The sequence below is a fragment of the Aulonocara sp. 'chitande type north' Nkhata Bay genome, linkage group LG15 (genome assembly GCF_057382095.1).
Source record: "Aulonocara sp. 'chitande type north' Nkhata Bay isolate Kocher_YH1m ecotype deep benthic linkage group LG15, A_spYH_male_GT1.1, whole genome shotgun sequence".
NCBI classification, from domain to species: domain Eukaryota; kingdom Metazoa; phylum Chordata; class Actinopteri; order Cichliformes; family Cichlidae; genus Aulonocara; species Aulonocara sp. 'chitande type north' Nkhata Bay.
In genome coordinates, this window is record NC_141358.1 from 18,417,935 (window position 1) to 18,444,996 (window position 27,062).

Here is a 27,062-nt window from a genome sequence, read left to right on the forward strand (position 1 = left end):
TCTAATGTTATGTGATGAAATGTAACATGGTAAATAGACTGGTTCTTATGTAGCGCTTTTCTATTCTACCTGAGCACTTTACACAACATGTCTCATTCACACAAGCACTTTTTTCTATGCTTAAGTCTCTGCCTGATATTTAAACTCCAACGAATGCATCAGAGAACAACCTGGATTTAGTGTCTTGCCCTAGGATGTTAGCCATGCAAACTGGAGAAGTCAGGGATTAATCCACCAACTGTTAAGTAAGTATTAAGTATTACATGGTGTGACCTTTGATTGAATTTGCTGGTCCACTCTTGAGAAGTTGTTGCTACAGTTGCTACAGTACATTGTGTTAACACACACCTGAATGCTCCAGATGAGCAAAGTGCCCAAAACTTCTGCTTTTATAGCAGAGGTCACACTTGCTGGTGACCAGTTAATCAAGTGCATCCAATTATAAATAAACAACGTGGCTTTTATTTGTCCTTTTAATTTATGTGAAAACATTACGTGTGTGCTGAGTTTTCACAGAATTGCAGTCCTGTGAAAGTTATGACAAGGTCAGATGGTTAATGTGCTTGTGTAATAATCTGGGAACTTTGTAACTGACTGTTCTATTAAAAATGCTTTAATTATGCCGATAATGAAAACATCGAGTTGTCTTAAAAATATGATTCCAAGCCTGGTGTCAGTTTCATTTACACCTTTTTTCATCCTCTTGTCTGTCGTATCTAATGTCTTATCTTCTTTTGGAGCTGCTGCAAGCAGGGCACAGGCATGCAGCTGATATCACAAGAAAATCCCAAAAATCTTGTGGAGGCTTGCAAATGTGTGTACTTGCATGCTGCATAACTTTAGTTTGTGTAAAACACAGTGACAGCCAGTTTATTCGTTTCACTGTGAATTTCCCATAAAGAAGTTTGAAGGGATTTGAGCAAAATGGTGGCATTTGAATGGAAAGTGTGAAAAGAAAAAATGTATTTAAAGAACACAAATTCCCACTAAATTTAGGACAAACTTTTTTGATAACTTCACAGTTGCAAAATGTCAGAAACACAGCTTCTCTCTCCCACACACATATTCTCTAGCGTTAAGGTAACATAGGGAAATAACAATGGTTGTTAAATGTCAAACAAGCTTCATGTAATTTTAGAAAAAAGGTACAGATGAATCACCTAGAAAGTTTGGGTTATTCATCATCAGGAAGTTCAAATGCAAATTAACACTTTTTATGGAAAGTTCCAGAGACTGTCAGCTTACAGATCACAGCATTAAGCAGCTCTGAATTTATTTACAGGTATTTACAGTCACTGACGCCTTCTAACTGCAAACAGGGGGAGTTCCAGTCTTTCCAGCCACCTGCTGGTTTACCACCTGCTATGCCAGAATTACAGCATCTAACCAAATTACCACTGATGATGATAAGTGAAAAAAAAATTAGAAAAACATAATGGCTTTTAATGCCTGTCTGTTAGAATATATATATATATATATATGTCGATTGCCTAGCTTCTTAGACATATTAAGTCTGGAAAGAGCAGAACTGTGAGGAAAAATCCAGTCAGTAAAATTTTCAAATGGCACCTACCTGTTCCTGTGTTACTCCCATGTCCTCTAGTGCTGCAGGCAACTTCCCCTCATTTTTGTCTTTTGGAAGCGAAGCAATGTCTCGTTTTACTGGCAATTCTGAAACTTTACATTCTGTGCTTTCAAATTCATTTGCTTCCTCTGTGTTTTCTCCCTTTGGCACCTCCTCATATGCTGCTTCTGTGTTACATACAGTGCTATCAGGTGTCACTTGTTTCTTGCCAGAAGCAAATATATGTGTGCCATTTAAGGCCTCCCCACTTTCCACAGAATCATCCACTGTGCTCTCTGTTTGCTCCCCAGAGTCACAGAAATCTGTTGTCTCCTCTAATTTGACATCTGGAAATGTTGTTTCTGCTGTCTGTGCACCAGCATGCTGACATTCAGCAACAGCGCAACATGATTTAGAGGATTTCGACACCTTGTTAAGCTTTAAACCATGGGTTTTGTGGTTTTCTCTGCATGGTAATTTGGCACTTGAACAGTTTGCTTCTTCCAAAACTGTATTCACTAACACCGAGGGGTTTGATTCAGGACTTGTACAAGAGTTTGGGAAGATAACCTCATCTGATCCAGCACTAATTAATGTGGTAAAGTGCCCTGACTTATTCTGAGGAAATGCTCTGCTGGAAACCTCTGCAGGCCTAGCATTAGAAAACTGTGTTTCCTGTGAATATCCGAGTAAATCAGGGCTGTTGGCTTTTTCACGTTTCTGCGTGTCGAATGGCTGCGGCTCAATGTCTAACACTATGGTAAATACCTTTGCTGGGCTACTTTTGACACATTTAGAGAAATTCTCCTTTTCTTGCACATCGGCGGCTGCCTCACAAGTCTCTGATTGTGCTTCAAATGTGCACTGTTGCAATCCTTTGTCTGATTCCTGACTGTTTGACGTCATAAAGACTTCAGTTTTCATCTCTGGGAATCCTGTACCTGAATATTGTGTGTTTTTTTCATCCGAGAACCTCGCTTCCTGGGAGCATAAACCAGAATTGTCCCTTTGCTGTATGTCCTGTGGGTCCATATCCAATACAACAGTGAACACGACACCATCGTCCTTACAGTGTTTTCCCTGAGCATTTGTATTTGCCTTGAATGTCTCCAATTGTGGTTCTAGATGATTAGACACAGTATGTTCAGAGGCAGTAGTGGGGAAGTTGTCTGGCTTTGTTGGTGGTAATTCTATCAAGGATGTGACACAGTGTGCTGAATCGATTGCTTTAGTGTTGTCTGCACCTACAGCTGAGAATTCTGAGACAGCGGTGAAGGTGGTGTCACTCTGCAATGGTGTGTTTTCTTCCTGAGCTATTAAGCTTTTGTTAAGCGTAGGATGTGAGTCTGGCACTAATGCCCCTCTGTCATTTCCAGAAAGTGCCCTGAGTGCACGATTATCTTTTAACCCAAGATAAGACTTCAAGTGTAATTCTTGTGGTGTTAAGTGGCGAGATTCTAGCTGGGTCTTTAAAACATTGGGAGTTTCTGAACATGTGGCTAAGGCATCATCTTCAGTTTTTACCACGGCTGCTTGTTCTTGTTTTGTGGCATCGGCTTCCACATTTGAACCTCCTGATACTTCTGTATGAAGTTTGGTGCCTTTGGTTTGACTTTTGTTGTCATTCTGATTAGTTTCAGAGTTTTCCTGGCTGTGTGGTGCACAAGAGAAAGGCGAAGCTGTAAGACCCACTGCTGTAGTTTTATCACTTGATGCCAAATGAGGTGCTCCACTTTCATTTCTTAGACTGTCTTGTTCACTTCTGCTTGGCAAATCTTTGTTTTCCAGTTGCACATTGCCATGAACGCGAATGACCTTTGAAATAAACAATATTAAAAACAATAGTAATGTTATGGCCATAAATTCACCAAACTGTACATTTCTATGACAAGGGAGACACTCACCAGGTGTTTAGATTGGGTTTCAAGTGCAGACTGGCTTTCAGTGAGTGCACCTGAAGCATTTTTCTCCAATTCCTGTGCCACATTTGTTCCCAGGCAATTAAGTAGAAAATCTTGCTCTGAGAGTACATTATAAAGTGCTTGTTGAAGCTGCAAACCTTCATCCAGAGCTCCCTGTGACAGCACAGACAGATACACAAGCTAAAAAAAAAAGAAGGGTAAAACAGAAACCACGCACTGCAAAAACATCTGGTTTAATCAAGATTCGTATCTTATCTAACTGTAAACTCTTATTGATCCCGATTGTTTTGGTTTGAGGTCACAGTGTGCCTTTTAAGACTGCTTAACCTCACCACGGGAGATCTCACTCACTGTAATTTTGCTTCTGTGTCAACAACAAGCGACAAGTCAAGGTGTTTTTTCCACCTGAATTACTTTTGTATTTCCCAATATGCTTATCCCCTAATCCATATGACAGAAGATGTACTGATCCGGTTCAGTTATAATACACTATCATTTAAGGAGACACTTTACTGATGCTAGAGAAACGAAAGATGACATGAAATATCAATTATGACAGGTGCACTGTAAATACACAGCAGGGAGAATACAGCAGCTTCAATACAGTGGTCAAACAGCCCAACCATGTCCTGTTATATTACAGCTGTAATAAAGTGTCGGTATTGTGGGGAGATATTGCAGGGAGATTTGCTGAGATGGAGAGTACAGACAAACTGTTCGTTTAGACAAACATAACATTTATACAGAAATATTCAAGTGTTTTTCACATTCTTCACCATGCATGACTCTCTGAATACAAGAGGGTGCATATGTGGCAAAGAAGGCGTGTTAACACATATAGGTTCTATACATATACATTTTTGACCAAGGTGATGGTCAACACTGATGTTAGATGAGAAGCCCTGGCTTGCCGTCTCTGCTCTAATTCATCGCAAACGTGTTCTATCGGGTTGAAGCCATGATTCTGTACAGGCCAGTTCTTCCATGTCAGACTTGCTCATCCATGTCTTTATGGACCATGTAGACATGTTGGAACAGGAAGGGCCCATCCCCAAACTGTTCCTACAAGGTTAGGAGCATTAAATTGCCCAAAATATCTTGGTATTCCTAAGTAGTAAGAGTTCCTTTCATTGGAACTAAGAAGCCGAGCCCAACTTCTGAAAAACAACTCCACACCACAATCCTCCGTCCACCAATCACTCTCTCCATGTCTCCACTGCTCTAGAGCCCAGTTGCGGCATGCTTTACACCACTGCATCTGACCCTTTACATTGTGCTTGGTGATGTAAGGCTGATGTAAGGATGTTCTTGAGCTAATCCAAAGGCCACATGAAGTTTAAAGGTCTTTAGGATTGACTCTGCAGAAAGCTAGCGATCTCTGCGCACTATGCAGCATCTGCTAATTTCGTTCGAGGATATTACGTGTCCTACTACTTTGTGGATGAGTTGCTGTCATTCCCAATCACTTCATCTTTGTTACACCATGAACAGATAACTGGAATATTTAGTATTGTGGAAATTTCAAGACTATACATGTTGCATTCTGTCACAGTACCATGCTGAAATTCACTGAGCTCCTGAGAGCAAACCATTCTTTTACAAATGTTTGTAGAAGCAATCCGCATGCCTTGGTGCTTGATTTTATATACCTTTAGAAGTGAATGGAACACCTGAATTCAATGATTTGGATGGGTGAGTGAATACTTTTGGCTACTCACTCAGGCATTCATTTGCAGATTTTAAAAAACAAAAGGCAGACAACAAAAGGTTTACCTGTGCATATGAGCCAAAGCTTACATTTGTTTTGAAACTTTTGTTTATTAATTAATTAATTAATTTATTTATTTATTCCATGTATCAGAAAAAAATACTGAACACGCTGAGCTTTACCTGGCTATGCGTTGATGGTTCAGCTTGTACTCTTTGGCACCACTCTTGCATCTGGTTGGTGAGCTCTCTCACTCTGTTTGCAGTGTTTTCTGCAAAATCCTGCTTCTTTTGCAAAAAAACAGACCTGAGGCTGGAGCGAGACCACAAGCAGTGAATGAGCCGTACAGTATTTAGAACGAGTGCATTTTCAAAATAACCCTCATATTCCCTCACATATTCAGAGGATGTGTAAACCCTCATATATCTTCACTGCAACAATACTGATGATGAACTAAGTCATGTTCACCATCAACCCAAGTTACGTTCTGCTTCAAATAGTGCAAGTTTCGCACAAGTCTTTTCTTGTTATCTGTTGGTAGGCCACTTTAATTGTTTTCTTGATACTAAATTAATATTTTCATCTTCATTTTACTTTGAGAGCAGTCTTAAAATCCCCAGAAATTTCTAAAAGTCAAAGTTAACAAATCATTTCTCACAATTAGCACTGCATATTCAGTTGATAAGATGAATAAATACAGGAATGATTAATTATTCCATTTTAGAATGAAGTAAAGCACCTGCCAAGGTCTTCAGAAATGGCACTGACAGTCAAAATGATATCTGCAGGAAGGGCTTCCTGTGTGCTGGTCGACTCTCTGGCCCTCTGCAGGTCTTCAGCTCTTGCTGCCAGCTCTGTCAGGCTGCTATCACAGCTCTGAGAGACACACAAGTCCTTCTGTTTAAATATTGTGAGCTGTCTTTTTCCAATTTTTATTTTTCAGATATATATCAACATTTTGAAGTATATGTTCATGTTACCTGTATCATACACCACTGTTGTTTCAGCTGGCTGATATCAGGCAAAGCTTCATGGGTATTGGAAAGATTGCAGACACCTTCAGCCAGGTCTTTAAGAGCTGTCTGCACATACAAGGCTTCTTTTTTAACTCGCTGAATGCTTTCATCACTGTTCACTTGAAGCTGTGCCAGAGTCTCTCTGATTTTACTCTCTAGTGCCCTCTTGTGGTTTTGAAGGTTGCTGACTTGTTGGGTGAGACTTATTTGGGCCTCAGCTGCTAAACTAACTGTGATGGAGTCCTTGAGAGTTACAAGCTGAAGAAGATCTTTTTCAGTGCCAGTTACTTCTTGTAGCAAAACCTAAAAACAGTGACAAAAAACCCCAAAAACAGTGACTATAGGAGAAACCCCTGATAGATGATTACATTTTTGCATATCCAACATTTCTTCAGTGTAAATTCTTTTTTAATATTGTTAAACAATGATTTTTTTTAATGTAAGAGCTTGTACACAGCTCATCTGGTCTGTTTACTTAATGCATCTCACCTCCAGAGCTGCTATGTCAGTGTTTGTTCCTGCTGAGTTTTCTTTCTGGCCTTGACAGGCTGATATCCTTTCCTGTAGGGACATCAATTTGTGGCAACAGCGCTGCAGCAAGTGGCCAAATTGTTCCTCGTTACTCGCACCTTCCTCAAGGCGGGAACACACTCCCTGTGGATGATAGAGGTAAAACAAGCCACACTCAGAAGGCTTACACACAAATAGACTGAAACACAACCCATTAACTGACCACACGTCATGCTCCAAAAGTGTTCATATCACATTATGATAAAGTGGATGAAACACAACCTGCTGCTGTATGTATTGTGACTTTAATGCCAGAGTCCTGGCCCAAAGGAAATGAGCAACCCCTGGTAACACTGTCTATCACACAAGGAAAATAAGAAATGAATGAATGATGCTAATGTACATTTAATTTATCCCTATCATGTCATATTATACTACAAGAGCATAGAATTTAAAAAAGAAAAAATAAGTAAACAAATAAAACTCTTTACTCTGAACTCTGAGAAATAAAGTTAGGTCCATAATTCGCTGCACAAAGACAGTTCTTGTAGGTGATTTTTAATCAAACAGCCAAGATTTTATTCAGACTTTCAGCTGTAGCAGCAGACGTAATATCTGAAATACATTCAAAATATTGACTTTCAGTTTTATAGCTTTCTTTTCTTTCATCTTCAAAGAGATGTCAGCACGAGTGAAGGAGGTCATTATTATGCAGAAAAACCAAAATAAACCTATTAGAGAGACAGCAAAAACTGTAGGAGCGGACAAATTAGCAAGCTGGTAAATTCTTAAAAAGAATGAATGCACTGACCAGCTCAGCCACACCAAAAGTCCTGAAACACCACGTAAGAAAACTCAAGTACATGATGACAGAATTACTGTCAACATCTTCAAATCAAGTCAAGAACACAATCAAGAAGAAAGACATATCATTGTCAACCAGTAAAACCTGCCTGCATGAATGGAAATGCAGAGGGTTTACAGCAAAGGGCAAAGGACTGGTTACACTGAAGAACATCAATAGTAGGAAGACCAGATTAGACTTTGCCAGAAATCATCTAAAAGAGACAGAACAGTCCTGAAAACGATTTTTTTTGGACAGATGAATGCAAGATTAAGTTGTACCAGAGTGACACAAAGAGGAAAGTATGGAGGAGAGAAACAGCTCGTGATCTGAAGCATACCACATTATCTCTGGTCTGATGGTGAAGGGGGCGTTATAGCATGGGCTGGCAGTGGAACCAGGGCACTAGTGTTTATTGATGATGTGACTGATGATAGAAGCATTAGGATGGATTGTGAACTGTACATGAGTATACTCTCTGCTCAGATTCAGACAAATGCTGCAAAACTGATCAGACACAGTTTCACAGCGCAAATTGACAATGATCCAAAGCATACAGCAAAAGCAACAAAAGAGTTTCTCAAGGGCAAGGAATTGGATATTCTTCAATGGCCAAGTCAGCCACCTGATAAGACAGAAGGCAGAAAGACCCACAAACAAGCAACAGCTGAGAGTGGCAGCAGTAAACAGGAAGAGCATTTTATTGGAGGAAACAGCATTTGGTGAGTTCTAGACTTCAGGCGCTTCTGTTTGTTTTTCTAATTATTCTTCAGCCTCTAACACATAGAGCACTGTATATAAAATTGGCTGCAAATCCCAAATAATATGATTTTCCCCCCTGAACTTTTGGTTTTAAAGTGGAAACTCATTGATTGTTTTTATGATTTTTTTTTAATTTAAACTCCACTGCAGTGGCAAAACTACAAACACTGTGACAAAAAATTTATCTTGTGATCTTACCACATCGTTACCACCTAACAATGTGCAAATAGTGTTAGCTCAGAGACATTGTTGAATAGACATCAGTTAACTATTATAAGTGTAATTTTACCTTTAGTTCTGCCATCAGTGTTGACCAGTGGGTGTAAAGCAGATCCCAGGAAGAATCTTTCCAGATGCTGTCTCTGGTTTGCTCAATCAGCTCATTTCTCCTCTTAGACAGGCTGCTAAGCATTAACTGCAAGGATTCAGTTTCCTCCTGCAGTTGAAGGGCAAGACGGCATCCTTGTTTACGCTCAGCTGTGCCAGGACAGGGAAATAAAGTGGGAAGCTGATCTTTTTGGCGCTGCAGCACTTCCACTTTGTGGCAAAGCTCCCTCCTTTGGTCCAGGTAAAAACAAGTGACCTCTGGATCAGCTTTTAGAGCGCTTAAGAACAATAAGAACAAGAGATTAGAACCATTTCTGACTAAAACTGGACCATGAAAATTATTTAGTTAAATCCCAGGATTTATAGCTGTTATTATGTAATGTGTAATAATTTTACTGCTTAGTTTCATTAGATATTAGATTCAGGAAAGGTCCACCTGTTTTAAACGGACTGAGTCTATTATGGTGCTTTTCTACTCTCCCTCAGCACTCGAAGCACTTTATACAACATGCCACATGACCCTTTCACACAAGCACTTTCTTCTATGCTTTTAGGTGCTTTCTAGGTAACATTCATACGCATTTATATTCTAATAGATGCATCAGAGAGCAACTTGGGGTTAGCATCTTTCCCAAGGATATTTGGCATGCAGATTGGAGGATCGAACCACCAACCTTCTGATCAGTAGATGACCCGCTCTACCTCACTCACCTGTAATACGGTTCAACTGACTGCAAAGTCTCCCGCCACTTCTCCTCTGCTCTCTGAACAGTGTCCTGAACTTCCCTCTTCAGGTCATCTTCATTCAACACCCTGTGGCACAGACCATCTCCAGTAACTCTGAGCTCTTCCAGGCGAGCCTCCCCCTCTAACTCGGCACTCAACACTGCCTGCAATGGATTTTGTAGGGTTTACAAGTCAGTATATAACCTTAGTAAAACAAAAAAGCAGTTATAAAAAATCTCCAGGATTCTGCCTGTATGACAGATACTGTCAGCTTTGAGACACACATATAGATTCCAGAAAGTTCCCTGAATCTAACATCAGCTCTGCACAGCAAATGTACACTCCTTAGTTTTGAACAAGTTGGAACAAATGTAGAGAAAAAGAAAGCACCTACATCACGCCCTCATGTGACATTACACACAACTGTAGGCACACCCACGTCACAATCACTTATATGAGAGTAAGAAGATTTGTTGTTCAATATTCCACAAGCAATCAAGCCTTTCTGTCACCTCTCCACACAGGTACTTAGCACATGCATGTATGTATGATACAGAGCATACTTTCTTATAAAATGCGCTAAATAAAATCTGTGATCTAAATGACATAGTGAAACTGAGTATCTTAGTATGTGCAGGCAACATTTTCTTACTTGAGCACAGTGAAGTTTTTGCTCTAATGGAGTCTGAATCCAGGGGCTTTCAGCAAGTGGAGAGTCTACAGCTTGTCTCAGATCACTGATCCATGATTGTGTGGACTTGAATAAAGCCTGAAACACCTCGATTTCCTCCCTCAGAGAGGAATGCGTCTCCTTACAGTCACCTTGTATTTTAATGTGTGAGTTGTTGTATCGTTCCAACAGCTTTTTACTGTTCTCCACCACCGCCAGCTGCTGAAGGTTGCTTCTTTGTAAAGATGACACAAGCTGACTGAGGAGCTCTGTCCTCACCCTGCAGAGAAATCAAAGCTGTAAATGCTAATAATGGGGTCAAATCTAATGTTTCCATGCTAGAGTCAAAGCACACTGAAGTGGTAGATACTACTGTGTGGACTTCTGTGTGTGATATTAAGCTGATAAAAAATAAAAGTGATAGTAGTTCATCAGCATTACATCATTGCATTTTTTAAATTAAAAAATTTACTCCAGCTCGAATATAAAATATATGTAAAACAAGTGCTTTTTATCTACAATATAACAGACCTTTGCGTAATTAAAACACACATGGAGTAAAGAATGAGTCACCTGACAAAACAATACACAGTTTCCAAGATTCCTGACACTTTGGTGAGCATTAGTCAAAATCACAGCACTGAACACTTGCATGTTTTTTTTAGGTTTGTTTGTCTTTACTGTCACTCTGCTATTCTCACGTTTTCACATTTCTGCCTGATATGTAGCACTGGCAGCACTGTCACTTTCCATCCTTCAAAAGTCTAAAGTAAACACATCAGCCTCCATATCTTTATTTGTAATCAGGAACCTCCAACATATTAAAATATGTGTGAATTTAAAATACATTGGAATACTTCAACAATAATATCAATACTGCTCATATGTATTGTTGTAAATAAAAAAATAAAACAGTCAGGTAAATGTTTAAAGCATATTTTCAATTATACTGCAAAGTATACATATACTATATGTTATCAGGCAGTATATACGGGCCATGAACACATACAAGTTGTTGCAAATCTACATTGAGAGTGACACACCTTCAGGAGAAAGGTTTACCTTTGTTGAAGCGCTTCTTCTTCCAGAAGACTTTGATCCTCTTCCTTTGCTGTTTTTTCCTCAGCAGCATGAAGCCACTGCTCCAGATGGTCCCTCTCTATTTGCAGCCTGAAACACACAAACAGCATAAATACGTCCCATGTGCATACCACAAACACATTAATTTGCTCAATGCTCAATGCTATACGTTCAAACGACATTACAGTGAAAAAATGGTTCTGCCACATAATTCATGACTGACTCAGGAAACCAGACGAACCTGTTTTGATGTCTTTCTTCTCTTTGGTTTAAGCACTGTGACTCTGTAAGACTTTTTCTGCTTACAGCTGTTTTACGTACAGAGTAAGAGCAAATTTGACTGGATGGTAAGTTTCAAGGATGACTCTGATGAGCGATTAATTTTTTTTGTTTTGTTTCTAAATCCCCCAAAAGATCGAACCTTAGTAATAATAGGAAAACAAACTGAGGCCAAATGATGATCATTTTATCTTCTGGTCTGAGACGTAGGTCATTGTTGGCATAATAACAGCAATAAAAAACTTCCTCTGGAAATTTTCAGGCACAAGGATTGAAAAGCAGCCAATGTCTAAAGTAAAACTTTGAAAGTCTTGAAAAGTGACTCAAGATTATTGCACAACACTGCACAAGCATGCACTGTTTTCAAAATGTTTGGCACAACAATATTACTCTTAAACAAACTTCCTAATATAATTTATTTCCTGTTTTCTTTATGACAATTCCATCCATCCATTCGCTTCCGCTTATCCTTTTCAGGATCGCGGGGGGCGCTGGAGCCTATCCCAGCTGTCATAGGGCGAGAGGCAGGGTACACCCTGGACAGGTCGCCAGTCTGTTGCAGGGCCAACACACAGGGACAGACAACCATTCGCACATTCACACCTAGTGACAATTTGGATTATCCAATTAACCTATCCCCATAAGCTGCATGTCTTTGGACCGTGGGAGGAAGCCGGAGTACCCGGAGGGAACCCACGCAAACACGGGGAGAACATGCAAACTTCACACAGAAAGACCCCGGCCTGATGTTGGAATTGAACTCAGGACCTTCTTGCTGTGCGGCAACAGTGCTAACCACCGTGCCACCGTGCTGCCCTATGACAATTCCATGATGACAAATTGTCAAGTCACCAAGCACGTGTTAGACAAAAATTCCTGCCCAGCAGCTCTCTTAAGTTTGCTTACATGCCACATTAATGAGTGGAGGCTTCAATTTCCTTTTCATTGTAGATGCATGTATCTGTACACATTACACAACACAGATGCACCGCAACACTGTTCTGTATGTGATGTCTATTACCTGTCCAGATCACGCATATTCCTCTCAGTCTGTTCTTCTACTTCAGAGAAGAGCTGATGGGTCTTTCTGACTTTTTCCTGTAGCTGGATCCCTTCCACGGATAGACTCTGTAAGCTATCTGGACCTGTAATAGAGGCCAAGACATGCACGTCCTCCAACAAGCTCTCTGCCTGCTCATCCTGGGACTGGAGCTGCTGACACAACTCCTGCAACAGATAAAAGACAATGCTAATTTGATATTATCTTGTATCTATTGGTGTGTTTTATGTGTTTTCATTATTTCATATGTCTTATTTAAGCCCTTACCTTAAGTTTTGCAAGCACGTCTGCAACATCAGGACCACAAAGAGTAAGGAGGGAGTTTTCAATCTTCTGCAGGGAGTTGAAACACTCTTCCATCCTCCCAGTGATTTGCCCTTTAGTAATCACCATCTGCTTGTAAACATCCTCAGCTTCAGAAACGAGCTCCTTCAACTGCTCTATCTTCTTCCTCATCTGGGTTCCTACCACCTTGACAAATCAAAATGAATCATAAGAACTGATGAGCAAAAAACCCTTTGTAATAGTGAAAATGACTAAACAACTGAAAATGTAATCTAGATTCAAGCAGGAAATAAGTTCACAATTTCAAACAAAACTTGGGACATATTTCATTCAAAGTAGATCATATGAAAACATAGAAAACACATCAAATGTTTAACTCTTTCCTGCCTGGATGCCTACTGGGGGGTAACCCTTGTTTCTCTTTTTGAAACTGAGAGTTTTCTGTCATATTTCAGGCCTGCCTCCGCAGTAAAGAGACTGGGTGTGCATCAGAGATTAGTGAGGGTTACCTCTGTCTATACAACGTTCTAAGGCTACGCTTGGAAAAATCAGGTCTTATTCTAATGGTCATCAAACCACATCTGAAAAAAAGTTGTGACAGGGCCATGTTCACCATTGTGTAGGATCCCCTCTTCTTTAACTTTTCCAACCTTCTTTTGCCCCATCACAACTTATTTTTAGATGTGTTCCTTATTTAAACATTTGATGTGTTTTCTTTGTGTGAAAAAAGATAAGGTGTTGCATTTTGTCTACATTTTACACAGTCAAATATTTCTGGAAGTGAAACAAAAAACCAAAACTACTGTGTTTGTCTTTATTTCCGTCTAAATAAAGAAAATAACACCAGAGGAACAATGCCTACCTGAAGCTCCGGAGGGGACTCTGCGCTCTGAAGCAGTGTCTGAATCTCAGTGGCTCTACGGTGGAAATGCTGTATACTTTCCTCTTGAAGCACAATCTCATTCTGGTAACAGTGCGAGTGAGGTAAACATCATTATAGTTTAACTTTGAGATCATAACATAACTGAATGATACACAAGAGCTCCGTTTTACCTGTAGTGTCTTGATGTCATCCTCACACTGAAAAGACGGGCACTGAGCAAACACAGCTACTTTATCGCTGGTCCAGCGCTCCACTTCTGACCCCTGCTGAAGGACCCCGTCCCACAGAGTCAAGGCTAGATGTAGGTTTTCAAGGCAGGACTCTGTTCTTTCTGATAACTGCAAATAAGTTAAATATCAGCAAAGTTAACAACCTAGACCTACAATAATATGCATCTTTATCTATCTCATTTAAGATCAGCAACATTCGAAAATAATAGGAAATAATAGGAAATTGGGTGTAGTCAGGTTAATGTATATTATTACAAAAACCTATTATTTCAATTACAATGTCAAATAATCAAGCACAAAGGTTAAACAAGCGCTTTTGTGTTTTGCTGTAGCTTTGCTATTTTTTATCTTGTTAGAAACAGCTGCCCTCTCATTTCTGAAAAGCGATCATTTTGCACCAGGTTCTGCCTCTTAGTATCCTCTTTTCCCTTAGATTGCTTTTACAGTTACATCCTCACATCACCAGCTCTTCTTGGAGAATGCAACAGATTGAATGTGATATCACTGGAGTTAAAAAATAACTTTCATATCACAAAAAGAATAAGTCAAACCTCCAAAGTTATGGAAAATAAATCTTTTTAAAACAAAACATGCAAAAAAAAAAAAGACAAAACTAATTTTTTTTAAAAGACAAAGTTAACAGTGTAAAGTGGATAAGCTTACATCCAGCCAGTGATCCATGACAGCATCAGCTTCGCTCTCAAATGGGATGCATGTGCATTCTGGTATCTGCCGTAGGTGAGTGTGAAGCTGTCTGCAGACACTGCGGACCTCCTCTATACCATCTCCAAGGCTGTTCAGCTCTGCTTTTGTTTCCTGGACCTTTAAAACCACAGACACACAAAAATATGGATTATGCCTAAATGATAAGTTTTCAGCACAAAGAGAAAAGTCAATGCTGTGATATCTTTGTGTTCATTAGTCAAGCTTAACAGTGTGACTTACCTTAGTGTGTAGTCTCTGCAGTTTTTCTTTCCCCATGTAGGAGGTTTTTTCACTCACAGCGCTTTCTGCTCGCTGCAGTGTCGCGCTCAGCTTACCACGAATGCTCTGAAACCTCTTCAGCAGCTCTGTTAGGACACCACACTGCTCCAGTCTGTATGTGACCCATAACACAACACAGAAAAGCTCAGCAGAGTAACACAACTACGAAAGAGCTGCAGAAACAATCAAAGTTACAAACGTTAATAACCACACACTACGCTGGATTTTACTTTTGAGTTACAGCCTTTGTTGCCTCCTCCCAGAGATCCTCCACCTCTCTGTTTTGACTCTCATCAGGGATTTCTGACCGTGACGATGCACCTCGTACGTACTGCACTTCAGAGAGGAGGTCAGCGAGGTGACTTTCCAACTCTGTCAAGGTACGTGTCCTGCAGATAACAAAACAGGATATGGAGAGAAGAAGCTACTGACATTCTGAAAGAATTTAGGAGTTATTATTGTATGGAGCCTCCAGCTACTTATAGAAATAGCAAAAGCTGACCTTTGTATAAAAGTTAGTCAATATTAATCTGCCCATTAGTGTACCATAAAATCTGATATTATTATAACTTAGAGATTATTGGAAACCTTTGGGATGATGCGTTTGTTTTGATGAGTGTTTAGATGTTTTTCTGGTAGTGTGGATCATGTTGGATATTTTTGATACGCCACTTAAATTAAAGAAAATAAAAGTACGTTGTTGTACCAGCTCGGTGTTGTACCTGTGTTGCAGAGCAGGCAGAGTGGGCTCCTGCAGGCTCAGCTCCTCAGCTGCCTTCTTTGTCTCCCTCAGTGTTGCTAACAGGTTTGCTCTCCTCCGAACCAAATTCTCCATTTTTTCTCCGTCTTTCTTAACCTGGGTGGTTCTTCCCATTTGTCTCTGGTCTTTAGTTTCTAGGAGATCTTCTCGAGGTCTCCATGCTTGAGTCTTGTGCTCTTCCTCCACTTGAGTCTCTCCTTCCAGCTTACGCCTTTTGGCCTCCAAACCTGACTCCTCATCTGGCTCACTTGAAGTGGGATCTTCTTGCATGTCCTGTTGCTGTAGGGAAGCATTACCAGACTTTGTCTGACATGTCTCCACAGTTTTAGATTTCTCGTCGTCCTGTATGTTCCGTTTTTCTGGGAGAATTATAGCTTTTGCTCCCCATTTTTCCATCTCCACAACATGTACTGTGATGCATTTCACCACATCCTGACATGTTGCAAGTGCACCATCCATGGTCAGACTAATCCCCACTGCCTTTAAATTACTGTCCACAGAATCAGATTGCTCAGTAGCAGCCTGCAACCTCTGCATTGTTGCATCCAATGAAGGTTTCTCCTGCTCCCAGTCTGCCTCATGTTTCTGCTTGCTCAGGTCTTGGTTTGCCAGCACAGTTTGGATCTCAGTCTTGACTTCTCTCACTGTGGTCAGGAAGCGATCCAGAGCACAAACAGCTGACTGAACTTTCTTCAGTTGCTGTCTGAGCTGCTTGAAATGATGGATGCTACTGTGGAGGCCCCTGCAGAGGGATGAGGCGGATGTGGCTTCTGGCCCCTGACTTTCCTCTTTGGTGCTTTTTTCTGTTAGCATCCTCATTCCAGCCTGCAGCCTGTTGTCCATCTCCTATTCAAGAGACCAGGGATTCAAAATAATATTATACTCTTCATATCATAAGCACTAATTGTTTGAGCACATGGTTTTAAACCTATACCTTTAAATCATGTAATATTGTTGAATCAGCCAAAGTCAGAGAAGAGATATCCACAGGCTGTCCGGTTATCTGGTTAAGTTGTTGTGTGATCAGCGTCTTCTGGTCATCTGCAGACTTCATCAGGTCAGCAATGTTCTCCAGAGATGCCATTCTGACCCAAACACAAAGCAGAAGCAAAACTGAAAAATTTTGCCCTTTGTGAAATAGTCCAAGGAATTTGTGATAGTGGTTGTGGTACTAGGTAGTATAGCCACTGTGTTTGCACTAACTTGCCATTAGGGCTACCTTAACTCATTCACTGCCAGCCATTTTCAAATGGCTGTCAGTGAAACACAACAAGACTTGCACCACATTTTTGTCTCACTGCGCAATCCCTTACGTGCGCAAACCCTGCACCTCCTTGCAGGTCTACTTTTACTGCTGGTGGGCTTCAGTTCAACTTACGTTGACTGCCATTGGCGTCTATAGACGTCAATGGCAGTCAACGTAAGTTTTTCAATTGACGTCTATAGACGTCAATGGCAGTGAATGAGTTAAGAACGTTGTGTCAAACATGCTAATACTGCTGTAAATCTGTTAGCATTTAACAGTCTTTCAACAAGAACGCTGTAAACACTGAACAAACTAAACTAAATGGAGCAACTTATCACTAACTGCATACTTCCACAAACAAACCATATGTCCCACAGACCATATGTCAGTTCATGCAGCCTAGTAGAGTGCATGCACATATAAACACATGCATATAGTATCTGTTTTCATGTAGTAGTCGCTTTATATCTCTTTAGCTTCAACATTAACACCCGATTTCTGCATATGCTCTGTGTTGTTACTGTAAAATAAACTTAAAGTAAGTCTTTAAATGGGCAAGAAAGTAGCTACTTTAATTTAAAATTGTCTAATATTTGCAAGGAAAGCACTAACTGTATGAAACGCACATTAAAATTGCTAATTTTTTTTATTTAAGAGGGTAGCTGCACCTGGTCTGTAGGCACACTTGTTGTTCTCTCCACTGCTGATTCAGATACCCCTGCTCTCGTTCCACTTCACTCCAACCCTCCTCCCTGGTCATCGGCTGGGCAAACTGGGAAAACTGGGTATACTGGAGCTCAACATCAAACCAAAGTGCTTCTGTCTCTTTTTTCAAGGTCTGTTGAGGTGAAACATGTTTATGAAACAATCACAGCAATAATATTTTAAGCCAAAAGTTAGAGCTTACAAATAAATTCATGCTTAACAATTGTAAAAACATTCTAGTATGTAGAAGACCACAGTTAAGACATAATAATGAACACATATGTAAGAGTAGGACTTTAAAATGAGAATTCTGGTAAAAGTAAGTGCTCAAACTTGCCTGTAGATGCTTCTTTTGGTTCTGCAGGGCAAGGATAGAGACTGGATCTGGGATAAATGACTCCAAAAGTAGCTTGTTCTCCTGAAGCTGAGATTTAAATGCTGAGCAGAGCTTTCTATAACTTGAGAGAGATTTACACATTGTTTCATTACTAAAATTTCTGAGACTGACTGGGAAGTAAATATGATGCAAAATCAGTGACGTCTAGTAAATCTTACTAGCATATTAGTATTTTACAAGCTGTCAGTTCTAAAAACAACACCAATGTGTAATAAAGTGGGATAGTGAAGCATACCTCTCCTGCACTTCCTGTTCAGAGGGATGTTCTTTTTGAGATGGAGCAGCTGGCTCTGGGATGATGGTCCACTGTGCTTCCTGCTTGGTCTCCACCGTGTTGCTCCTAACAACTGCCTGCGAGGTGAGAGAGTTGCATAGTAACAGTCCAGTAAAGAAAAGAGGAAAAGATGGAGCAGTGAGCCTATCCAATTACCAAGGATTAGCACTCTGCAGCCGGTGCTTTTCCTTGTCCAGCCAATAAAACTGCTGAATTGGTTTCTGGCTAGGAAGGTTTCTTTAAATGAACAAAGTAAATGACATTTAATAGAGTTATTAATGTTTTACCTCTGTAGTCTGCTGCATTTTTTATGAACTGTCAGATATTCAAATATTAATGTCTGCAAGCTCTTCCAGAATGAAACTGTTCATTTATAGTGCCTACTGTAATTTAGAGCAATTTTGTGACTGTAAAATATAATTTTGTAATCTAGGTTTGTAGTCCTGGAGCTGGGATTGGTATACAATAGATTTTCTAATACAGTACTATTAGCTGCATAAACATTTTGTCACTATGAAATATAGCATTATATACAAAGATTCTCTTTCTTGGTGTTTTCAAATTATGAAAAATCATGGAGAAAAGAATACACCAGCTGAGTCTGAGTCATGGTGGCACACTGCTAGCACTGTCCACATTCAAAAACACTGGACACCACATCACAGTTTCTTCTTAGTCAGAGTCTGGACAAAACACAGAATGACTGAAATACCCATCCATCCTTTTTCTCTTGCTGTTCTGGATCATGTTCATGTACTATGGCTTTTTCTCTAATTCTTTGTATAACAGAGTCCCAAATTTGGGAGGTTTGTGGTTGTAAATCGTGTAGAATATTAGAATTAGTTATAAAATCGCAATTTAAAGCTAGCGGCTGATCAAATAAAAGGAGATAGTCATCATTTAAAATACAGTCTTGCTATTGCTATGACAAAAGATATCTGTACACAAAAAGTAGTCATAGATTTGCAGTGTTGTTTCATTCCTGCTGTCTAATCCATAGACCCACCACCAAGTCTGGCCAATTTTCACATCTTTCAGTTCAGATTCCACTCTGATTAGCATCCTAAACAAAACTTTTGAATAAATATTTTAATAACAAATCTAATTTTCTTGCAATTCAACATTTATCTTTGTGTTCCTAGATTTAATTTTTGAATTTAAATATCTTGACTTGATTGCATAAAAAAACAATAACTCCATATTACTAGTTTTATTCTCAGAGCTCACAAAGTACCAAAACATAGAATTGAGAAACTGAAGAAAAACAAAATTGAAGCAGATCAGTGATGTAATCTGAGCATACCTGTGCATGAGTTTGGATTTGCTGACTGCTCTCTGCGTAGTGCAGTAGACGGGCTTTCAGCAGCTGCTCTTTGGCTCGAAGTGAAGGCTTTGGATTTTGTTCTGACCTGCCGTCTCTGTTTTTTGTCAGGTGGACCTCACTCTCTGTTGGGACTTCCTGAACTTTCAGTTTGAGGATATCACCATGAGGCTGCACTGACACAACATGAGAAACGGGCGCGAGGTCTTCATGTGGGCTGTCATCGCTTTGTTTCTGTGGGAGATTGTTGCTCGGCTGTGTGTTGGCCGACACGTCAGTCGCGCTCAGTGGGGCGTCTCCCCCAGGCTGCCGTCCCCTGCTGAGATAAGAAATGTTTATCGGGGGGATGTCAGGGGCAGCCAGTTCGAACCGCTCATTCAAACAGACATCTGATTAAGATTAATAGACCAGAAGGATTACAGAGTGACAATTGTAAATAAGAAACGGTCTTCTTCAAGTAAATCGCTTTGAATTCAAGTCACAATTCTAATAACTTGAAAAATGATTTAAGGGTAAGTTCAAACGCAACAAGATTCTAATCAAGTTCTGTGTAATTTAGGCAAATAGAGTTTTCACAATCTAAATTAGACCTTCTTCCTGCAATTTTAACTTCCTTTTGAGTCTGAGCTTCCTTTGTGAAACCCAGAGGAATTTCATCAGTGTTGCCCGTGTCTAACTTTCAGCAAACTTACAAAGAAAACTACCAAGCCGATAGGCATGAACATTGTTGGAGAAATGGCGCCACTTTCTTTGAAACTGCAAAATAGGGCCTCGCCTTTGTAGTTTTCAAATCAAACAGAGCATCAAACTGAAAATTATTTCTAGATGTAGGAAATAAAAGTCTGACAATAATGATTAAAACAGTTTCCATTAAAGAAAAAGGCAAATCTAACAAAAGGTCACATTGAAGAACATTTCTGATTTCTGTTTCTTTCTTAACGTTAGCGTTTTCAGACCTGTTAGCTGGGACTGCAGCATCCCTTGGTTGTGTTTCCTCTACTTCATCTGACTCGCTCAGCTGGTCTGTAGCGAGGCAGGAGGATTTCTTTGGCGTCAGTGTTTCGCACAGCTCTCTGAGGGATTCAACACGTTCCTCAATAGATGCGGCTCCCTCAGTGACAGCCTGGGAGAAATATGAGCTCCTGAGAAGCTGAAGGCAAATCTTTCTTTCTACAGTAATTTGACCATCTGCCAGGCAGATACAAACACAGCACAGTCCCATGTTAATACTATGTTAGAGACAAGTACCTGCTGCTGCTGCAAAGAATCATCGTCAGTCTGGTCAGTGTGGACAGTGTTAGTATGCGTTTCACACTGCACGACAGAAAATGACTGCTTCCCTTCTCTGATCTTTGACCACAAGATCGGAATAAAAGCAGCCATTTCTCTGCGTGCATCCTGTGCATGACAAAAGCAAGCAGAAAAAATTTTAACCAAAGTTTTTAGGAAAAAAATAGAATATATCAAATTTATCAGATTAATTTGTGAAGACGCTCACACACAAAAAGATTCTTGAAAAGTCCAAAACAAATCCTGTATGACTGGATCGTATTTGACCTATTATTACGTGTTATTTTCCACTATATAAAAACATTCACTGTTTTATGCCTATGACCAAAAAGCAAACCAAAAGAATATCACAGAATGACTTCATTATAACTGAGATGTAGTCTGTTTCTTTTAACACTAGAATAAATATAATCCCCTTTTAGGTAGTGATACTGATTATAATGCAAAGTAAGAAAGATCTACATGTGCTTGTGAATGATTTAGGTATTTGGTTCAGGTCTTTACATTAGATTTAACTCTGAATAAAAATGACTGGATCAGTCAGTCAATTACAGACTATGTGTGCAGTTCCTGTCATACCTCCCACTGATTTCTCACTGAGTCAGAGAGGAGCATCAAGTCCTGGAGCTGGGATCCAGAGCAGAAAGCCCCAAAACCTTCCACTGCACAAAGGAACTCTTCGAGCATGGCAGGCTGCAGAATTTTTAAAGCTTTCTGCACAGAAAGACATATAGCTGTAAAGAGATGCACAAACGATACTGGTAGCAACACAAATCAAAATACCAGAGACCTTGAAAGAAAGTGTTTGAATTATGAATATTCAGGCACGTTTCAAGGCCTTGGTGTTTCAGCACTGAAAGCATCTAAATTATATTAAAGCCTCTGTTTTAAACATTTAATAAGCAACAATTGGGTGGATTTCTGCCTTTAAACTCACCTTGAAATGTTGTCAAAGTAATAAACCGAGAAAATAATAAGCAAATCAGCTGTGTGATCACTAGTAATTCAATTACATTTGTTGATTTGAGTCAAAAAACTGAAGTGACAGTTGAAAACATCTGTTAAAGATAGTGACGGCCTTCTTAATTTGTTCTGTGATGTTTGGTAGCGTACCTGTTTCTTCTTGGCTTCCGACTCTGAAATCTCTTTGCCACCAAATAACTTCATCGCTTGCTGGATGCGTCCCTGCAGACGAAACCGGGCCTTCTCCAGCCTGCTTCTCGCCATTGACTGGGCTTTTGAATGGACTTCCCTGTGGACCATAACTGGTGGTTGTGGAGGTTTACTGCTCTGTATAGAGCTCGGTCCTGTGTTCTTGTGCTTGGTTTGAAATTGGCAAGGTAAACTTCCTCCATATTTAGCGGGAACTGGACTCTCTGAAAACTTTCCCTTAATAGAAGTTTGAGTCGTAGCAGGTAGCGGCTGATCATTTTCACTGAAACTTGAAGCTAGGGGATGTGATTTAGAAAATGACTGTGGCTGGATCAAAAGCTCAGATTCAGCTTCTTTTGCAGATTGAAGAAAATGAGATTGAATATAAGTTACAGGTGGGTAACTGGTGACTATTTTGGGTGTAATAATATCTTTTTCATCATGTAATTTTCCCTGGAGATCTCTTGTCCTTTGTTGAGGAGTGGAAGCTGAAAGCTGATTTGAGTGCTGAGATTGGAGCATGATGTTCCCAATGTTCTCTACATGTTTGCTTCTGGCCACAACTAATAACCCAATCTCAGGCTGTTTCTTTGTCCGAAAGATTGTTTCAACGGCTGGTTGATTCTTAGGAAATTCACCAACTTCCTGCTTATACCCAAGAGAACTAAACATCCCCAGAATGTCCTAAAAAATGCAAAGCATACAAATGAATAAAAGGGACTATTATGGGACTGAAAAAAAGTTATTACATCTATTGTTTTACTTTACCTGGCAGTAGGAGACTGCTTCTGTGACCCTGTCCTTCAGGCTAGAGGTGCTGAGGTGCTGCAGAGGAGAGGTTTTCTGTAGTATTGCAACAAGGCCTTGAAGATCCTGTTCCTCGGTTTTAACCTGGTTTGCCAGCTGGAAGCCTCGAGAGATTAGCCCCTGGAAGTGTTAAAGTGTGTATTGAATTTAACAGCTTCATATATGCTTTATATTTTCCCTCTCTAACAAAACGCCTAATTAGAAACAACATGAAGCTTTGGTTTGCTGACTTTTGCTGTAGGCTCCATTGTAGGGTGTCCTCTGTGACTTTTTTCCTTTAGGTGATTGTAACAGTCCATCGCATCAGTGCTCCAACGATCCAGCTCAGCCAGACCACCTTCCAGCCTGGATGCAGCCTGCTGCAGCTCCCCACAGGCCCCCTCTGCTTCAACAAGCATCTACAGTACAAATAAACAGTCAGACTGTTCTTTGTTTGCTATAATTCAACATAGGAGAACTGGACTCTAGTAAATTTGCACAATGTTTGCCTGTGCGCTGATTTAATATTCTAGGAATATTAAAGAGAATTTCCCTGCATCTCAGTGAGCATCCTACCTGTGGGAGAGTTTTCTGGATCTTTTCAAAGTAGCTTGTTTGAAAGTCGGGAGAAGAGCTAAGAGATGACACGTTCACTTCTGCCATCTTTTTACTCAGTAACTGAAATATTATAAAGTATGAGACAGTAGCTCAAATAACAAAAAGATTTGTTTGTTTATTTATTATTTACTGATCAATTCAGCCTTTTGAAATTTTACTAACCTGTAATTTCTGTCTGATAGCCTTTAGTGGCACTGAGGCCACCTCAAGTGGCTGTCTGAGGAGCAGGCTGGCCTCCTGGGTCATTGAATGCACCATTTGAAGACATGATGCACCACTACAGGGCTCTGATGATACCTCCTAAAAGACAAAATCTTTATGTCTAACACGCTCCTTTATTTTTAATGTCTCCTTATGTCAAATACAAAATAACAAACAGAACTAGACCTGCATAAAAGACATATTGTTAATAGATGAATACTTACAAACATAGCCTTCTTCATGTATTCAGCCCACTGAATGTTGACTTTGCTCAACTGTTCGACCAGACTGAGACTGACTGACGTTTCCGTCACTTCTATGAGATAGTTCCCTGCCTCATTTAATTGAGCTTGACGTGAAGTCCACTCACTAACATCCTACAGTATCCAAGTATTTTAAAAAGCAAAGAAAAACCAGCAACAATGAGGATATTTTGAAATCATTTTTTTAAATGATGATGATAGGAGAAGAAAGGAGATTTTTAAGTTACACAACAGTTACTACAGGACAAACAGGGTAAAGTTACCTGTGTTGCAGCTGGGGACTGAATTCGTTTCTCCTGCGCCAGCCACGCCTGTAGAGAAGCAAGGTTTTTGTTGTACGTCTCCCATGCACACAAAACTCTCTCCATGGTACCCCTAGTAGCAGTCACAGCCTGTTTGACCATTTCAACTTCACTCTCTGCTTCCTTCACCTGACGAGTAACAAGCTGGAAATTTTCGCCTGGGGTGTGAAAAGTGTGTGAAAGTCAAATCTCGTCTTAAAAAAAACCCTAATTACTTGATTACATTTCTATTGAGTTCATGACAATATGATTTTATGTTTACTCCATACTTAGCGCTGCTTTGCTGGTATAAACATTCGCCTTCTCCTTCAGGGTGTGCAGAGCGCTTGTCAGAGTGAAAAGCAGGTCTTGATGCTCAATTGTTTCCTAGAAAACAAATCACAGAAAATAATAATTTTTTGTTTCCTTTTTGTCTTTCAGGAAGAATTTGATCCCAAATGACTCACTGGATATATCCTATTTAAATTGTAAGGGCCTGGCCTTGAAGTAACATGTAATAGAATATATGCCATTCACTGTTAGTCATCATTGGAATTAGTAATAGAAGCTTTTACATATTACTCTCTCAGATATACACTCACATGCCAGTTCTGCAGAAGAACATGTGTGGTCTCCTGAGACCTGTAGGGTGTTTTCCAGGACTGGACCTTGGCACCGATCTGGCTCAGGAGGTCCAGGATGGTGTGACGGGACTCCTGGTATTCCAGCTTGATCCCTCGATACTTGGTTGAGACCCGAATGCTGGTTAAACTGTTTGAAAATTAAGATGCAAACAAACTGCTTTTTTCTTTTCAAACACAAGACTTGGAGATTTGTGCCTTTAAACCTGCATATAGTGATAAAAAAAATCATAATACATTCAATAATTATAGGATTTTAACAATTGGGTCACATACCGTTTTCTTATCTCATCAAACTTTTCAAGGGGGACCACTATGTTCCCCGAGTCGTCCATGTTGTGATAAGTCTCAAGAATATTGACATAATGGCCCATTTCTTTATTTATATTCTGAAAAGTGAAAAAACACAGTAAACAAGATTTTTAAGCTTTAATCTGAATAATGTTGCTCTTCAGAGTTTCAGGACACTGTTATCAAGTTTTGTCACAAGATCACATTTTCTTTCTTTGTATGTAGCTTCAACACAAATGAACCTTTAGGCTATCCTGCTGAGCTCTTGCTTCTTTAGCGGCATCTGAATGGTCTTTCACTTTCCCTGCGTCTTCTGCAAGCCCTGCCTCTGCACGCTGCAGCCATGCAACAACAGAGTCCAGAGGAGGAGGAAGACTCAGGTCCAAGTCTGCTTTACACCTCTGCAGCTGCAGAACGACACACATATACAAACAACTTGATATGAGCAATCTGCTTCACTAAAACGAGCAGTTTTCTATACTGACGACTTTCCATAAATATTAAAATAATGTGGCGTTATTGTTACGTGACTCTTCACTGTTCCTGTTAATGCTACAGTGTAAAATCACTGACAGTTGTTGTTTGATGGAAAGAGATGCTATACCATGAGTGAGTTCATGTGCGGGGTTATTGACCCCGTGAAGCATAATGTAGTACAGCAAAACTGTTCAATAAAAAGCCCCTTTCTGCTTGGGGTAGAACAGCAGGCTCAACCTCTGTTGTAAAGATTCCTCAGCTCACCACAATATTTTAAAATAATGTCCCCACAAATGTCCCCAACAGCTTAACAAAAAAATACCAAGGTTAAAAACTAAAACCCTGAATGTAACCTTGCTTCTTATTATGCAAAAATACATTTCCTGACCTCTTCCTCCAGTTGATCCCACGCTGTCCTGAGAAAACACTGCTGCTGACTCAGCTCAGGGCGGCGTCTTAGGGCAGCCAGGAGGGTCATCACTGGTCTCCGTTGCTCAGTGAAAGAGCCAGCGAGGCTCTGAAGAACCTGATAAATCAAACATGATAACTCCTTAACCTTACAACCTACACACGCTGAACATGTAATTTAATCCTTAATACTGCATTACCTGATATTTTTCAGCATAACTTGAGTTCTCTGCAGCCTTCCATGAATCTGACAGTTCCTGATAGGCTTGTTCCAGCCAGCATGTCACTTGCTGTGCTCGTTCACTTGGAGAAACCTAAATTTTCATAACCAAAGCTGTCAGTAACGACCATTGCAGTGTTAGAATAAGTTGTCAGGGCCACGCGATCAAGCAGTTCATGCCATTACACGAGACTTAGACAGTTATGAACATTAATAAGTACCATTATTTAATAGAGAAAAGAAAGACTTCCGTAACAAAAGTGACAGAGTGTTAAAGGATTCATTGTGTACCTCGTGTACTGGTGAGACAGCAATTGCTGGAGTAAAGTGTGCAGGCAGAGTCTCAGGTGAGCAAAAGGAGGGCTGGGCCAAAGGAAACAGCTATAGCACCACCACCAGATCAAACCATGAAAAACAGTATTGAAAGGAGGAGGACAGAAAGATGGTTGACCACCCTTACATTCATGAAGGTTCTTGTAGAAGACCAAAAGACAGCAGGATGTGCTGAAAAAATGAGAAATGTGATCTCATCGCTAACCTGGAGGTGGTCATCAGGTGCTGGCATGTCGCTGGAGTATTGCAGAAATTGGGCCACATAGGTCATGATAGACTTTTCATCAGGACTGCTAACATCAACATCTGAGGTGAAAGGCAATGAGAACAATTTGATTCAAAATTCTCCCATTAGTTTGCTTTTGTTTTCTTTTTTGTATAATACTCAAGTTTTCAAGTTTGCCTATTGCTGAATCAAAGCTTAGTTTGGGGGGGGGGGGGGGGGGTTTGTTTTGTTTTTTTTAATCAATCTAAACCTTTTGGAGTCATTCCTGAGAAAAGGTCATCATATTATCCAGAATTACAACAAATATCACTGTGAAATGCCC

General features: G+C 40.1%; 1 protein-coding gene across 1 annotated transcript in view; it reads right to left on the reverse strand.

Moving 5' to 3' along the window:
- Positions 1 to 27,062, reverse strand: part of syne2a (spectrin repeat containing, nuclear envelope 2a) — a 91,439-nt gene that overhangs the window by 58,724 nt on the left and 5,653 nt on the right. Inside the window, exons 10-48 of the mRNA XM_086264781.1 lie at positions 26,720 to 26,820; positions 26,162 to 26,275; positions 25,942 to 26,079; positions 25,319 to 25,483; positions 25,062 to 25,174; positions 24,747 to 24,915; positions 24,435 to 24,531; positions 24,127 to 24,323; positions 23,825 to 23,977; positions 23,562 to 23,699; positions 23,358 to 23,459; positions 23,033 to 23,200; positions 22,764 to 22,922; positions 21,957 to 22,679; positions 21,423 to 21,557; positions 20,510 to 20,676; positions 19,536 to 19,872; positions 18,194 to 18,309; positions 17,899 to 18,019; positions 17,525 to 17,694; positions 16,545 to 16,695; positions 15,573 to 16,456; positions 15,081 to 15,239; positions 14,812 to 14,962; positions 14,530 to 14,688; positions 13,807 to 13,974; positions 13,616 to 13,717; positions 12,736 to 12,939; positions 12,430 to 12,635; positions 11,112 to 11,219; positions 10,032 to 10,329; positions 9,365 to 9,543; positions 8,616 to 8,931; positions 6,700 to 6,864; positions 6,175 to 6,513; positions 5,934 to 6,070; positions 5,377 to 5,506; positions 3,469 to 3,639; positions 1,574 to 3,379 (exon numbers count right to left, since the gene is read on the reverse strand). Of these exons, the coding sequence (XP_086120907.1) occupies positions 1,574 to 3,379; positions 3,469 to 3,639; positions 5,377 to 5,506; positions 5,934 to 6,070; positions 6,175 to 6,513; positions 6,700 to 6,864; positions 8,616 to 8,931; positions 9,365 to 9,543; positions 10,032 to 10,329; positions 11,112 to 11,219; positions 12,430 to 12,635; positions 12,736 to 12,939; positions 13,616 to 13,717; positions 13,807 to 13,974; positions 14,530 to 14,688; positions 14,812 to 14,962; positions 15,081 to 15,239; positions 15,573 to 16,456; positions 16,545 to 16,695; positions 17,525 to 17,694; positions 17,899 to 18,019; positions 18,194 to 18,309; positions 19,536 to 19,872; positions 20,510 to 20,676; positions 21,423 to 21,557; positions 21,957 to 22,679; positions 22,764 to 22,922; positions 23,033 to 23,200; positions 23,358 to 23,459; positions 23,562 to 23,699; positions 23,825 to 23,977; positions 24,127 to 24,323; positions 24,435 to 24,531; positions 24,747 to 24,915; positions 25,062 to 25,174; positions 25,319 to 25,483; positions 25,942 to 26,079; positions 26,162 to 26,275; positions 26,720 to 26,820 (9,416 nt within the window). The remainder of the gene's footprint in view (positions 1 to 1,573; positions 3,380 to 3,468; positions 3,640 to 5,376; positions 5,507 to 5,933; positions 6,071 to 6,174; positions 6,514 to 6,699; positions 6,865 to 8,615; positions 8,932 to 9,364; positions 9,544 to 10,031; positions 10,330 to 11,111; positions 11,220 to 12,429; positions 12,636 to 12,735; positions 12,940 to 13,615; positions 13,718 to 13,806; positions 13,975 to 14,529; positions 14,689 to 14,811; positions 14,963 to 15,080; positions 15,240 to 15,572; positions 16,457 to 16,544; positions 16,696 to 17,524; positions 17,695 to 17,898; positions 18,020 to 18,193; positions 18,310 to 19,535; positions 19,873 to 20,509; positions 20,677 to 21,422; positions 21,558 to 21,956; positions 22,680 to 22,763; positions 22,923 to 23,032; positions 23,201 to 23,357; positions 23,460 to 23,561; positions 23,700 to 23,824; positions 23,978 to 24,126; positions 24,324 to 24,434; positions 24,532 to 24,746; positions 24,916 to 25,061; positions 25,175 to 25,318; positions 25,484 to 25,941; positions 26,080 to 26,161; positions 26,276 to 26,719; positions 26,821 to 27,062) is intronic.